General features: G+C 42.2%; 1 protein-coding gene across 1 annotated transcript in view; it reads right to left on the reverse strand.

The window, feature by feature from the left end:
• Nucleotides 1-13,591: 13,591 nt before the first annotated feature.
• Nucleotides 13,592-16,911, reverse strand: part of ehd3 (EH-domain containing 3) — a 50,660-nt gene continuing 47,340 nt past the window's right edge. The window contains exon 6 of the mRNA XM_017701047.2: nucleotides 13,592-16,417. Coding sequence (XP_017556536.1) covers nucleotides 15,890-16,417 — 528 coding nt within the window. The 3' untranslated portion in view covers nucleotides 13,592-15,889. The remainder of the gene's footprint in view (nucleotides 16,418-16,911) is intronic.

The raw sequence follows: 16,911 nt of genomic DNA on the forward strand, positions 1-16,911 counted from the left end.
GCAGCCTTATCCACAGTGCCTGGGGAGCAGTTGGGGGTTAGGTGTGTTGCTCAAGGGCACTTCAGTCACATACTGTCAGCTTAGGGGATTGAACCAGCAACCTTCCGGTCACAGAGCTGCTTCCCTAACCTCCAGCCCATAACTGCCCCCTGTTTTATCTTGTTTTACTAAAATGTACCTAATATATACATAGAAAAGTCTTTTTACATCTGTTTTAATTTTTTTTTTCAGTTTGCCCAGTAAAATCAGTGAGTCTAACCTGGTCACCCAGTTTCCAAAGTCCTGGCCACACCCCTGGTTAACTACATGCTCATAGACAATGTTTTCACATGTCTGCGAGGACTGCATTTCTAGAGCATCTCAACGTTGCTCTCAGGTCACGATGCTGACTAAGTCACTTGTGGTTCAGGGATCACAGTGCCACAGAGATCAACTGCAGGCGAGCTCACCACCAGCTTGGCTTGCTGGGGCCCGCGCTGTCAATTAGTGCCCTTGTGTTAGCTTTCATATGGGTCCAGCAGCCCAACTCGTGACACATTCTCTCACTGAGTCATGACATCCCAGCCCACAGAAATGGATAGGGTGTGAATTGCAGGGCTCTTTGGGGCAGTTTGACACCACCGAATTAATACTTTAATCCTGCCTAAATCTGTCCCACCTGTCCCGTGTGTAATAGCGCTGTCCTCCACATGGCAAACTGGGCTTCCCTGCCTGGGCAAGCGTACCATGCTAAACTACATGCATGTACATTTCTAACATGATTCAATTATAAGGCACTATGGATAAGAACATCTACATGCAGACAAGTTATACAATTTGTGGGCCTCATCAGTCAATATCTTATCATAATTCTGTGAGATTCATGGTGTGTTCTTAAACCAAAGACCTGCTTGAGTGTGTGTAGATTCTGTTCTTATGTAAGGCAGGATCCTGTTTATATTTGGTTTCTTCTTTGTGTTTTAGAGTTTTAACTTGCGTTTGTAGATGCAATGAACTGTGTTCACAGACAGTGGTTTTCAGAAGTGTTTCTGAGCCCATGCAGTGATTTCCACTACAGAATCATGTCTGTTTTTAATGCAGTGCTGCCTGAGGGCCCAAAGATCACGGCCAGCAGATACTAGTTTTCGGGCTTGTCCCTTACATACAGAGATTTCTCCAGATTCTCTGAGTCTTTTAATGATATTATGTACCGTAGACGATGAAAAGCAGAAGTTCTTTGCTATTTTACGTTGGGAAACGTTCTTCTTGAATTGTTCCACTATTTGATAGTGCAGTCTTTCTCAGAGTGATGAACCCCTCCTCACCTTTACTTCTGAAAGACTCTACCTCTCTAAGATGCTCTTTATACCCAGTCATGTTACTGACCTGTTGCTAGTCAACCACCATGTGTTTTATTTTGCATTACACAACTTAACCAGCCTTCTGTTGACTCTCTCCTGACTTTTTTGGAACGTGTTGTTGGCATCAAATTCAAAATGTGCAAATATTTTTCATAAAGCAATAAAATCTCAGTTTCAACATTTGATATGTTGTCTTTGAAACATTTTCAATTAAATATATGGTTTAAATGATATGCACAGCCTTGCATTTTGGTTTTATTTACATTTTGCACAGTGTCCCAACTTTTTTGGAAATGGGGCTGAATATGTACACACACAACTGTATTTGTGATATTTTTCCTGGACGTGCTGTGAACACTGGTATCCTTTAGCAAGTGTCCACAAACCTAAACATTGAGTAATTATCAGTGGATTAGTTTTAGTAGATGAATTACGTAGGCAGGGATCACGAGGATGAGCAGGCCAGCAAAATACTGACAAATCCATCAACCAGTTATCAACAAACAAAGGCATGCAAAAGTAAAAGCATCAGACGAAACAACGAAGCAAACACAGGCAAAAACTACATGAAAACCCAAACAAATAAATTGCTGTACAGAATTAATTCAGCTCTGCTGCACATTTCCATCCAACCACACTGAGCAGAGACAGTGTGCGCAGACTTTGATATCTTTACAGAGAGTTCCATACGTTGACGGAACAAAACTGAAATATTTCAGTCTAATTTATTTGTGTTTCATTTGAATGGTTCCCTCATTGGACAAAACTGAAAGGCAAAGCCAACGTATTTTCAGTTTGTAAGTCAAACATCTGTTAAGCAGGTTCTGTATTTCACAATATCTAGCTGCTGACTGGGTCAAACTGGCTCCCTAGAATCTCATTCATTGAACAAAAAGCAACAACCTGAACAGGCATCATGTCTAGTTTGCCCTGCAATGTAGCAAGTAAAACATTTGAAGGGGAACTCCACCAATTTTTTGGTGGTTTGACGTGAAATCTGTGTCTCTACAACAAACCATTTTACACCAAACCACACTGAATGACTTTGTTTACATCTCAACCCCTGAATTAGGTAGAAATTAAAAAAATCAATGCAATTCAGCTTTAGTGGACTGGACTTTGAAATAGTTCATTGAAGCACATGTCTGTTGTTTGATGTAGCTAGGATACCTGTACCACCACTGTGGAGAAAAACAGACTGCTGTGAATGTCAGTCTGTAATGGAGAACAGGGCTGGATACCGTTCATTCCTCTCACTCTCTTTACATTGCTGTGCTACTCAGGAGATGAGTCACTGGGTTTCCCTCTGTTCATACTCTTCCATACCCTTGCTTCCCTGAAGAGCCTTCAAAGGGACGACTTTTAAAAGAACCTTTTTTGTAAACAAAATGTTTGAGTTTAAAGAACCTTTACAAAGTTTCAAGAGTCTCCACATATTAATTAAAGGCCCAGAACCCTACACATAATTTAAGAACCATTTAGGAACTTTTATTTTACAGATTAAGATTAGATTAACTGACCCTTATTGGTCCCACAATGGGGAAATTTCACCTCTGCATTTCTAACCCAGTGAAACACCACATACACACTTGTGAGTGCACACACTAGGGGGCAGTGAGCACCCTTGCCCGGAGCAGTGGGCAGCCCTATCCAAGCAGTTGGGAGTTAGGTATCTTGCTCAAGGGCACTTCAGTCCTGTCAGCTCAGGGAATCGAAGCAGTGACCTTCTGGTTACAGGGCCGGTTCCCTAACCTCCAGCCCACGACTGCCCCAACACGACTGTAGCAGATCTTTTTCTATACAGCTAGTGAAGTTAAGTTAGATTACCCTTTATTATTCCCACAACCGGGAAATTCATCTCTGCATGTAACCCATCCGTGTACTAAAACACCACATACACACTAGTGGACATACACACACACACTAGAGGGCAGTGAGCACACTTGCCTGGAGCAGTGGACAGCCCTATCCACAGCGCCCCGGGAGCAGTTGGGGGTTAGGTGTCTTGCTCAAGGGCATTTAAGTCCCATATTGTTGGCTCAGGGGATCGAGGCGGCGACCTCCTGGTTACAGGGCTGGTTCCCTAACCTCCAGCCCACGACTGCTCCAAGGGGGTAGCAGATCTTAAATTAGTTAAATTACCCTTTATTATTCCCACAGCAGGGAAATTCATCTCTGCATTTAACCTATCCATGCAGTAAAACACCACATACACACTAGTGAACACAAGGATGATTCCCTAGCCTCCAGCACATGACTGCCCCTCAAAATGTCCCATGTTGTGGGTATTTTCCTGGGCAAATAATGAATCTATTAACATGTTAAATGTGTTTAATGTTGAAGAGTGAGATGAGTTTTTGTTGAGAAGTTGAGATTTGGACTGTGATTTTCCTTCACACCCTCCACATTTGTCTACACAGCACGGTCATGACAGCTTAACATATTGGCCACTTACAAGACGACAGCTGGCGACATTCTGTATTACTTCCCTTCCTCATATCCTCATCCTCAGACATGTACGGAAAGCTACTGTGAGCAGAGCTACACTGCTACTTGGAAATTTCCTAAGGAAGTGATAAGAGATTCCTGTTATTGGACTGATTGTCCTGGACTGGCAGGGAATATTTTTAAAACCTCACATTGTTTCCCATCTTCTTTAGTCATTCTGGAAATTTTACACACGCCCATCCTCACTGGAGCCACCATCGCCACGAACAAGTCTCCGCTTTCTAAAAATGAGTGGGGAGTATGAATCACCAAGGACACATTCTGATGTCAAAAATGGTTTGTTGGGGAATTTGCATAACAAATATGTTTGTTAAAACATTTGTAAAAACTGCATGCAATTGTAGATACAATGTGATAATTAGATAATAATTGTTTTTCATTTTGTTCAAATATCTGTCTACATTGGTGAAATATTTCATGCTCAAGTCACATGAATATGTGAACATAATTTCTAGTTGGCCAGTTGTGTTATTACAAGTAAATGTAATTAGTTTCTGTAATTAAGTATTTTTCGTGTATCTGTACTGAAGTTTTTCTGGGCGACTTTTTACTTTCACTCCACTAAATTCCAAAGTCAAATGTCTTCCTTTTTCCTCCACTACATTTTGAGAAATCTGTCGTTCCTTTTGGTTTCTGTGTGTGTAAAAACGTAACATGTCAAATGAAAGAAGCACAAAGCAAGAGCACCAATCAGGGCACAGCGGTCACTTTGTTTAGAGCTTGTTTTGACCTGTTGGTCATACCGACCCAGTGCAGCACACGGTTCAACGTCAGCACAGCAGCTTAAAATTTTGGGAGAGTCTGTTCAACATAAATGATGAACTAACCTAACTTTGTGTAAATAGAGCACAATATAGAAATATGTCCACATATGCAGTCGTGACTGACGCGGCTTTTTTCTGAATTTATACAAACACCATTTCATTTTATAGTAAATTAGTTTGGGCTGGTTTATGTTTATGAACAGAGACCTACAGATCAATATAGTAAAGGAAACTCATTTGTGATCCTGAGTTTAAAGCCAGTTTTTATTAAACTTAAACTTGGAACTAAGTTGTAAATAAATCTTAAACTGAAACTTTGCTTGTTTGTAAAAAGTGATTTCAGAGCCACTCGGTTCTCCCTGATGGAAACTCAGATACTTGGCTTAATATTTGCTATTCATAAAATTTTCTTAATATAATCAAAGTTATTTGATAGCTACTGAAGAACAAAGAAACAGATTGCATTCCAATTTAGAGCCAACACCCTTGTGATTATAGTACCATTCAGAATAGTGTCATGCCATTGTAAGCAAATTCAATCAGAATGGTTTAATGTAAAATGTGCCATTTTAGAAAGACCTAGCACTGAGTGCAGAGAAAATAATAATTGCAGGAGATTGTAATATTCACTTTGAGAACACAACAGATCCAATAAAAAATGCATTCTCATCTGTCTTAGACTCTGTAGGCCTTACTCAAAATGTAATAGGGCCTACACATTACTGTAATCACACTTAAGATTTAGTTTTGGCTCTAGGTGCTGACATACATAATCTAACTGTTCTTCCACAAACTTCAGTAGTTTCAGATCAGTACCTAATTTCATATGAACTAGGTCTTAGTGATAATGTATATACATCACCCCGTTATTACACGAAGCATTCAATAACGCCAGATACAGCTCAACACTTTATTGAAATCATTCCAGACTTATCAACCATAACTTTTCCTTCATCAGACCCAACAGAGCTAGACAGATTAACAGACTGCCTAGAAAATATGTTCCGATCAACCTTAGATAACATTGCACCTATAAAAATTTAAATGATGCAACAGAAAAAGCTCGCTCCATGGTACAACAATAAAATACGCACCTTAAGACAGACAGTACAGAAATTAGAGCGCAAACGGTGACTAACCAACCTGGAAGTATTTCACTCTGTTTGGAAGGACAGCCTTAACAGGTATAGAAAGGCACTTATCAAAACACGCTCAGCATACCTGTCCTCACTTATCGAAATCAACAAAAACAATCCTAGAGTTTTATTTAGGGCAATTGCAAAACTTACAAAACATGGTTGTAATTAGAGTAATAGCGTTATCCTGGTTCACATCCTACCTCACTGACCGGTTTCTGTTCATACAATTAAATAATGTATCATCTAATTATACAAAAGTGAAATATGGAGTTCCACAGGGTTCTGTTTTAGGTCCTCTGTTATTCATATTATACATGTTACCATTAGGCTTAGTTATAAATAGACATGGAATTAGTTTCCACTGCTATGCTGATGATACACAGCTGTACATATCAGCCAAACCAGATGATAAATCCAGATTAAATAAAATAGAAGACTGTGTTAAAGATATAAGAAACTGGATGCTGCAGAATTTCCTTCTTTTAAACACAGATAAAACAGAAGTTCTCCTTCTTGGTCCAAAGGCTGCTCGGAATAAATGCTCAGATTTAATGTTAAATCTTGCTGACTTCTTTGTAATACCTGGTTCAGTAGCTAAAAATCTTGGCGTGACGATTGATTCAAATCTATCGTTTAATCATCACATAGGTAATATTACAAGGACAGCGTTTCTTCATCTCCCAAACATTTCAAAGTTAAGAAATGCGTTATCCCTACATGACACTGAAAAATTGGTACAGTTTTATCAGCATTACACTGTCTTCCTATCAAATTCCGTATTGACTATAAAATTCCCATTATGAACCGCCTCGCTTACTCAGATCACAGGATGCTGGTTTTCTACTGGTTCCTAAAATTCAGAAGACTTCTATGGGGGGAAGAACTTTTAAAAAAACCAAGCCCCCAAATTGTGGAATAATCTCCCAGTTAATGTTCGGGACTCTGTCACAGTCTCAACCTTTAAGTCCAGACTGAAAACATATTTGTTTAGTTTAGCTTTTGATAATTAGCCTTCCCCTTTAGATAAAGGCAGGAGATCCAGGGCTTCATGGACACAGAGGCTTTTGTCTCTTTACTCTTCCTGAGATAATGACTGTCCTCCCATCCTGTTGAATGCTGTTGGAAAACTGACCATCAGGGCCTCCTCCTCACCATCACCAACCCGCTCTACTGTTCATTTGTGCTAACTGCAACACCCTCAATTACATCACTGTGCCATACAGATGTACCAGCACTGAGATAGGATGGGACTGTTTCAGGTCACTCCCACTTTTCATAAAGACTCAGCCAGAAACTGCTTCTACCAGTGCAGTTTCTAAAGCTTTACCATCCAGTCTTCAAACAGAGATCATCTTAGCTTTTATTTGGTATTTAGCTTATTAAATTGTAAACACTGTTTGACCAGAGGAGGATGGGTCTCCCCTTGTGAGTCTTGGTTCCTCCCAAGGTTTCTTCCTCCAGACTGAGGGAGTTTTTCCTTAAAAAGCACTATACAAATAAACTTGAATTGGAAAATTTAATTGAATAGGAAAAGGCCATTAAATTGACATCTAAATCATCCAATCACAAAAAAACACACACACGCACATGCACACATCTTAAACATCTTAAACAGATGATGCAATTACGTTTGGATATAAAAAGAGCGTCGAGGAAAGGCTGAGTCCTTTATGCGCAAGAATAGATCAAGGATCACCTCTTGGCCAAAAATGCATCAGCAATAAATCCACCAGTTTAAAATGTTAATGTTTCTCAACCAGAGATTGCAAGGATTTTAGGTATTTCACTCTCTACAGTACAAACTAGAATCAAAAGATTCAGGGAATCCACAGAACTCTCCAGGCATAGAGGTTAAAGCTGAAAACGACAAACGAATCCCTGTGACTTTCGACGCCTCAGGCCACATTGCAGTAATGCATTAAAAACCTGCATGCTTCTGAGATGAATATGACAGCATGGGCTCAGGAATACTTTCATAGTGTAACGTTGGGGTTGCAGCAGTTTGCAAATGTGAAGTGGCTTTATTAGGGGCAGTCTAACATGCATTGTCCTTGTCCATAAAACAGGCTACCTGACTAAAGGTAGCCTGTTTCATGGACAATGCATAAACACAAGCGCATGAGTAAGCCAGATAATGGGTCTTAGAGCACTTGCCAGTGTGCAAGTGGAAGTGGGTGGACCCACGTGGAGTCCACGGGTGGGGGGAGACAACATGACAGACAAACTGTTGTCAAGAAACACAGAGCGACCATCACTACATCCCCAAATGCACAGTGGAAGTCATATCAATAAGGCCCAGAAACGCTACCAACATCTCTGGGCTCAAACTCACCTGAAATGGACTGATGCACATTGTAAATGTTTACTGTGGTCTGATGAGTGAACCTTTCAGGCCATTTATAGAAATAATGGATATTATGTTGATGAAACATCTGTTGCCTTCTAGACAAAGTCTTTCCAGCGAATCCAGTGCTAATGACAATACCAAGCCACATTCTGCATGTTCTAACATGTTCTAAGCTCAAATATGACAACAAAGGCCCTGTACATTTGCATAGCTGAATGCTTCTATAACAGAAGACTGACAAAAAAATTGATGTAACACACTGGTAAACACATGAAACCTTTTTGGAACACGTAGGCATGAAGTTTGGAGTGAGTGTATATTTTCAAGAACAATAAACAATGAAGTTCATAAGGCAAAGCATCAATTGTCCTGCTTTTCTACCATTTTCAATCTAATACAGGTCAACTAGAATGTATTAATCACTGCTTTCTGTTTTAATTAGCATTTCATATGATGTCCCAATTTTTTGGGAACCAACCTTAAGACCATCAGAGCTTTAATGTAGCAGTCATTCATGTATCTGTACAAGGACACAAGTCAAGGGTACTAAATTGTTTGGAGCTAACCTGTTACACCAGAGCTTACGTACTCCTAAAATGATGGTGTTGCATTTTGGGGTGCAGTCTATCACCAAGATGGCTCTTGTTGCATCCCGGAATATTTGGCCAGAGCAGAACGTTTTCCAGGTATATTTGCTCACATACTGCTTACTGATTACGGACACAATCAGAATGTAAGCAATGCTTAGTCGGCTATGTGAAGCACAGTGAGAGTTACCAAGCTGGGTGAAGGTTGATTCAGGTAAAGCACCAGTTTCAAAAACTAAGAGCGTCACTGAGTGGCTCAAACACGCTTGGAGAAGAATGCTGATTCCATGTCAGCTAACAGATGCCCATTTTGGCCAGCATTGGGCTGAGTGATTATGAAGAGGGAGGGCTGTCCTGACCAACCAGAGTGAATGAGGCCAATGAACTCTTTTGTACTCCCAGCATCAATAGCTGTGGCACTTGTGATCTCCCAATGATTAAGTGCCCAGGGCTTAACCTCTTGTTCTCCAGGGTATATTTTGATTTGTTCATCTGAATTTTCATGACCAAATTGTAAGGCAAATTATTCAGTAACTGCATGAAATAAAAGTAAATTTTTATTTTATTTTATCATCATCATCATCATCATCATCATCATCATCATTGTTGTCGTCATTGTTAACCGCTTAATCCAGATAGGGTCACAGTAGCAGTTGGGAGAGCAGAGAATCCCAGATGACCCTGTCCCCTGCAACTTCCTCCAGCTCATTCCCATGGACCCCAAGCCGCTCCGAGGCCAACTTGGAGATGTAATCCCTCCAGCGGGTCCTAGGACGACCCCAGGATCTTATCCCGGTAGGCCGTGCCTGGAACACCCCCACCTGGAGGCGTCCAGGGGGCATCCGAATCAGATGCCTGAACCACCTCAGCTGGCTCCTCTCAATGTGGAGGAGTAGCGGCTCTAGTCCAAGCTCCTCCTGGATGGCCGAGCTCCTCACCCTATCAAATAGAGTGTAGCCCGCCACCCTGAAAAGAAAGCTCATTTCTGCCGCTTGTATTCGCGATCTCATTCTTTCGGTCATTACCCACAGCTCATGACCATAGCTGAGGGTCGGGATGTAGACTGACCGGTAAACAGAGAGCTTTGCCTTATGGCTCAGCTCCCTTTTCACCACTACAGTCCGGTACAGTGACAGCATTACTGCTGCCGCCTGTCCCAGTCTGCGGCTGATCTCACATTTCCTTTTCCCATCACTCGTGAACAAGACCCCAAGATACTTAAAGTCCTCCACTTGGGGCAAGTCCTTTCCCCTTACCTGGAGTGGGCATGCCATCCTTTTCCAGGCTAAGACCATGGACTCAGATTTGGAGGTGCTGATCCGCATACAAACCGCTTCACGCTCAGCTCAGTGACCTCCACCAGGGAAATGGAGCTTGACCCACCTGAGGCCTCCGGTCCTGACTACTGTGAGGGAGGCATGTCTCTCGGATTAAGGAGTTCTTCAAAGTGCTCCTTCCACTGACCGACAATATCCGCATTTGAAGTCAGAGTTTCTCCACCCTTGCTGAATACAGCTTGGGCGCAGCCACCCCGACCACTCCTGAGTCACCGGACAGTTGTCCAGAACCTCCTTGAAGCCGACCGAATGTCTTTTTCCTTGGCTTCGCCAAACTCCTCCCATGCCCTGGATTTTGCTTCTGCCACCTTTTTCACCTGTCAGTACCTCTCTGCTGAGTCATTTACATTTACAGCATTTAGCAGACGCTCTTATCCAGAGCAACTTACAAGAAGTGCTTTGTCAATCTAGAGAAAGTATCTTTGCTAGTTACCAATAGAGTCGGGAGTCCTTCGCGCCAACCAGTCCCTAAAGGCCTCTTTCTTCAGCTTGACGGCCTTCCTCACCACTGGTGTCCACTGGGGTTCTTGGGTTACCGTCCCGACAGGCACCCACAAACTTTTGGTCACAGCTATGCCCGGCAGCTTCCACAATGCAGGTTTTGAACAGGGTCCATTCAGACTCCATAATGGTCTGACCATCAGTTTTCCTTGCCATCTAATCCAACTCAGCACCAGATGGTGATCAGTTGACAGCTCAGCAGCTCTCTTTACTTGAGTGTCCAGAACATACGGTCCCAAGTCAGATGAAACGACAACAAAGTCGATCATTGACCTCTGACCCAAGGAGCTCTGGTACTATGTACACTTATGAGCATCCTTGTGTTCGAACTTGGTGTTCATTATAGACAATCCTTGCCTGGCACAGAAGTCCAATAACAATTCACCATTCAGGTTTAGATTGGGCAGGCCGCTCTTCCCAATCATGCCTCTCCAGGTCTCCCAGTCATTGCCAACATGAGCATTGAAGTGCCCCAGTAGGACTATGGAGTCTGTAGGCGGGACCCTTTCCAGAAAGCCCACTCGCTCCAAGAAGGCTGAATACTCTGACCTGTTGTTTGGTGCATAAGGACACACAACACAATTGAGGTGACCCTCTCATCCACCGGGACAAACTCCAACTGCACGGCCGCCATCCGGGGACTCGTGAATATCCCCACTCCCACCTGGTGCCTCTCACCCTGTGCAACCCCTGATTAGGAGAGGGACCAACCCCTATCAAGGAGTTTGGTTCCAGAGCCGACACTGTGGGTGAAGGTGAGCCCAACTATATCTAGTTGGTACCTCTCAACCTCCCGCACAAGCTCCAGCTCCTTCCCCCCAGTGAGGTTGCATTCCACGTGCCAAGAGCCAGTTTCTGCCGCAAGGGCCTAGGCCGCCAAGGGCCCCCCCTGCAATCTTCCACTGCCTGTGCAGCACTGCACCGCTCCCCCATGCTTGACCTTGCGGGTGATGGGCCGCGGGCGCTTGCCGGGGGACACTACCCCCAGGTCTGGCTCCAGGGGTAGGTCCCAGTGCCCCTATCCCAGGCAGGCTACACAGTTTTCAGTGTCCGTTTTTCATGGTGGGTTTTTGGATCGTGTTAGTCTGGGTCTTCACTCTAGACCTGTTCGCCCTGGGAGACCCTACCAGGAGCATATTGCTCCCGATGACTTAGCTCTGAAGATCCCTAGACCACACAAGCCCTTCCGCCACAACAAGGTCCCGATCCAGGAAGGGATTTTATTTTATTTATTTTTTGTAAAATCTCTCAGATGAACAGAACATGTTCTATAATCTACACGTTACTATATGCTTACAATTTACTGCTGAAAGCCAAAAATCTCAGACGTTATTTTATAAAAGTAATGTTAACAGAGCAGATCACTGAAGAGACGCCGTCTGTTTATAGTTTATAGCCCAGATTTGTGGAAAACTGGTTCGACTTTCAGTAGAAAAACAAACTAAGTTCAGCTTCTTTTATTATAAGGGTTTAAAATGACATCACCATCTATTTGACTGGAGAGAAGAGTTACAGCCTCATACGATGCCCAGCTTCTGAATGTAGCTCATGAAATATGACCATTGTGAAGAATATGACGAAGTGTGTTTTGGGACCACCGGTGGTCCCGAGGAGTTTAAGGGGCAACACATTTTATTGACTGAATGAGTGTTTACCACTGTTTAACGAGTGATCTTTAATTTAGAACCTATAGAGTAACGAAGTCAATAAATAAATGCTATAATGGTACATGTATTAGTCTATTCTAATGCAGACCAGACTTACAAATCCATCCGTGCTAATTCTACATTGGAATCTTGCCAGTGTTACCCTTCAGTCATCCATCCAGAGATAGAAATAAAGGATGTACAGTAATTCTTTTTTGTAAACAATAGAGTTACATAATTTACTCCCACCAAGGTTACTAGACATGCAACCATGCAACTGTTTGGGGGGGGGGGGTTTGGTATTTGTGACCTCTCATGTGATACTGATCGGCTCTTTCCTCTGGCGACCCGGCGGGGGTGGGGTCAGTGGTTGTGCGTTCAAGGTTTTTGCCCACGCCTGACTGCCTCCCTGTTCCATTCCTGGATTCGTGACAAGAACCTTTTTCTTTTCTTAATTTACAGCAACCTTCTCTCCCAGATCTCATGGATGTATGACAAAAACTATCATCAAAAACACTAGATAAGTTGCTGACATTGTTAGGTTAGCAAATTTAATTCGGCAGCTTTTAAGTTGCAACGTGTACTTACATTAGAAAACACTTGATAAAGTTTTGGGCGCCTGAGAAAATCAGACTCAGAAAAACACTAATATTACAATAACTACAGATAATATGTGTATATGTATTTGGCAGATTATCAGTATATGATACATGAACATGTAGCAGTGGCCTACAATTGTGGTTCTGGTAAGAGACATAAAAAGACTGAAAGACCAGGCTGGAGTCATTTTCCAGAAAATTCTGATGGTGAAAAAACTGAAGTTGGAATAATCCGTATTTTATTTGTGCGCACCTGACAAAACTAAAGCTTAACTGACCCATTACTGTTTGATGTAAAACAGAAAACCAGTGTGCTTTCACTGCAGTTATCTCATCCTGGTGTCCAGTAAATATGACAGATTGTGAGTCAACCCTCAGCTTGTGTGAGTACAGGGACAGGAAGCCATTTCTCATACTGCAAAATCCGATAATGCAAAAGGAGCACATGTGCTATGGCCATTAGTATAGTGCACCAGTCATGTTAACGGGGGAATGTCCCTCTAAGAACAATATACTATAGCGCTAAACCATGTCTGTGCATGAGTTTAACAGGATGGTGATGTATAAACCCAGTTAACTGACCCCAACAAGTTTGTGGAGGAATAAATGAGGAAAACATGCCTAGCCAACATTCTTCTAAGTGCATTCTGACCACTCTGGAGTTGTTTTTCCAGGCTTTCCCCAAACTGGCAGTCTCCGACAATGGAAACTGTATATTGTGGAAACCATATGTTAAATATACCTTTAAGCCATGAGACGTCGGCCCAGAACAAAGAAAGGCTGCATCTGAAAAGCACCCAAACAAGACAGCAAACCACAGAGAGCTCTTTAAATGGGTTACGTTTTTATTATAGCTGTTTGAGGCCAACCTCCCCATGACAGTACAATGTTTCATCACTTAGATATTCAGCATTGGTAAAACACAAAAGGAACATCTGTTGGTAGATCATGTTTTTGTCTACACAACAACCATGAATAAAGAAACACTTCATAATATGTCTGTAAACATATACATATATATATATATCCTCACTCACGCGCAGGCCAGGGCCACACATACATATGCAACGCACTCACTCACTCACTCACTCACTCACTCACTCACTCACTCACTCACTCACTATGAACAATGGCTTGAAGGCTTGAACGAAGAGCATGAAATCAGTATTTTTTGAGCCTTTTTGTTCACATAGTTGGCTCTCTGGGTGAGAACACATCAGTGTACTGAGGAATTTATAAAACATTTTAACATGGATGACTGTGAGGGTGGTAAAGCACAAAAAAAACGAAGAGAAACACCAGAAACTGAAACAGTCGCACTGTTTTGATCATTATAACTCTCTTATAGGCTTGTGGCAGGGATCACCGGCAAGAATACATATTTACCTTTGATTATATTTACAAATATCTCTGACTTGTCCGAGTAAATGCAGTTCAGAGGGTCAGACGTTCCACTGACCCTCCTGTCAGTGTCTTGGTGCTTTCACATCAGCAGCTGGAGCCCATGCTGCAAGCCTCAGTGCACAAAAACGAAAAAGGCCCCATCACTTCAGCTGTTTGCAAAGTCCAAAACACAAATCCTGCCGGTTCTTGCGAAAGACCACAGACTGGAAATTGGCCTGTAGTTTGAAAAGCTTAACAGTTTAAGGAAACCAAACTGCAAAACAATGATATCGATCAAAAATACATATTTATACTATACACTGCTGTAGTAGGTATGAAACTGATGGAACAATTGTCGGTGTTACTTAAACTGCAGGGATATTTCTAAGCTAGTGTGCCGGCAAAATGTGATTAATCAGTCTTGTAGGGCCTGATGTGATTAGAATGGGAACACACTCAGTGTGAAATTTCTAAACCAATGCAATGGCTTATTAAGGCAGAGCTCAAAGATTAGGGAGAGGCTGCGCTCGTCAACACTGTCAGACTGACATCAGGCCTGTCATTAATCCGTGGATGTAACCCCCCCTAAAAACCTCCAGTTAGGCATGTATGTGGGTGCTGTGTGTGCAGAGAGCATGTTTTGCTTATGTTATCAATTGTACATTAAAAATAAACAGACAAGGACTTCGGGCGCAGATTTGAGTGCACATGCACACTTTTTAAGGTGGATTTTGCTGCAATCCAGCACCAGAAGTTTAACAAGCTGTCCCCAGACGTGTACCACATCTGGCCTCAAAGACTAATGATTCATTGATTAATTTAACTGTGCAAAAAAGTGAGCATGGACAAAAGCAGGACAGTTCCAATAATAAAAGCATTAAGTTAGTGAAATGTAATGTGTCAGTGCTGCCTTTTTAAACCTGGCTGGAATTTAGTAAGTATTCTAAATACCCCCAAAAAAACTTTATATTGGGATTAACATTAAACAGTAGACTATTGACAAGGATACTATCTCTACAGGTCCATCCATACACTAAACACAGAGAAGTCTACCAACTCTCTGACATGACGGCTATACATCATTAACAGTCTCTTGGTCAGGCTAGAAAGGGCTTGCATTCATTACAATGCTGCCTTCACAAGATGATAAGTTCTACACCTACTTATAAAAGCTTTTTTTCTTCATTGTTAAAGTTGTGTCATTTTTCTGAGGATAACTATCGATAAAAGAATAATTAAGACTTAAGAGGTTGACATTCCTCTTTTTTTTTTTTGTACATGCTGCAACTCTACTGACATAGATGCATATATGATTGAATGGCATGAAAGAAAAATTCACATTTAAAACAGGTCTAAGGCTTCAGCTTGTCTTAAATCTTTAACTATGGTAACTTAACAGAAAAGAGGAGTATCTGAAAAGTCTGACATTATGGCATGAACATGTCAGTCCAGAATCACTCGAAAGATCAGAATCCTTACCAAACTTTGTAGTGAGCATGATATTTTGTTAAAAAAAGCAAAAACAAACTAAAACAAAACCATACACATGCCAAAAGAGCTAGCATACATGTTGCAATCCACTCCTTGTCCTAGACATAGCCTCAGAATTCATCAGTTGATGCATTTCATTGCTGTAATCGTGTCTTTATTTCTCCATACGATTTCCAAAATGTAAATTCCTAACAGCCACTTTCCCTAAATGTGACCCAGCTCCCAACCGCCTACATCCTGCCCCACATTATTCTGGTATTTTTCTCTTGGTTGGTGGCACCAGATGGCCCGGAAGCTCACTAGGAAGCTCGTGCCCTTCTAGTTTGACCTTAATGAGGTGGTTGGCCAGGGCGAACTCTTCATCGTCCAGCATGCCGTCCTTGTCGATGTCAGCCAGTTTCCAGATTTTGCCTAGTACAGTGTTGGGAAGCTTGGACTTGACCATTTCCTTCTTGGCGTTGGCGCCGGTCACCTTGCCATTGACAGGTGAGAGGGTGTAGAATATCTCATCGTACATGGGCTTGTCGCGGGCCACCACCCATTCCACCTCGTCAATGCCCTCACCTGCGCCTTCGCCGTAGCCGTGGCCGAACGGCCCGTTCATGGTGCCCTCAAAGGCTCCGCCCTTCACCACCTGGTTGGGCCTCTGTGTCTCCTCCTGCCGCACCAGCACCATCAGCTGGGCGATGTCATGGGCCAGCATGTCATCCACGGTGTCCAGCAGCTTCATCTTCAGGGGCTGGAATTTGTTCAGGTCGTGAGCCTGGAGCTGCTCCTGTTCATGGAGAAGCAGGTAAAGGTTAGAACAAGGACAAAATGTGTCATTTAACTGCATAAAACCTTAGATGAGAACAAGAGTTAATTTTATGTTCTTGTAGTTCAATAACCCTTAAGACAGTCAACCCTTTACAGAAAGAATGATTAAATCTATCTTGTTTTGGAGGCAAGAAAAACAATATACATCTGAAACATCATAAACAGAAATTCCACTGCAGATTTTCAAGTCAGAATACTGAAGCTGCTTAAAATCTAATGCCGGACTCTGATGTGCTTTCCAAGTTATGGCACCCACAGCCACACTTCAAATAAATAAGGCTTATTTTAGTTGAAGAATGCCCCAAAGAAGATATCATCATGTAACTTAGGCTCTGTGGTCTAGTAGAGTCTGAAAAGTAGTGCTGGGCGATATGACCTCAAATCAGCATCACGATTAATAGAATATTCTACCTCGATTACAATAATGAACAATTATTTTGTTTTTTTTATGGG

The sequence above is a fragment of the Pygocentrus nattereri genome, chromosome 4, assembly GCF_015220715.1.
Source record: "Pygocentrus nattereri isolate fPygNat1 chromosome 4, fPygNat1.pri, whole genome shotgun sequence".
NCBI classification, from domain to species: domain Eukaryota; kingdom Metazoa; phylum Chordata; class Actinopteri; order Characiformes; family Serrasalmidae; genus Pygocentrus; species Pygocentrus nattereri.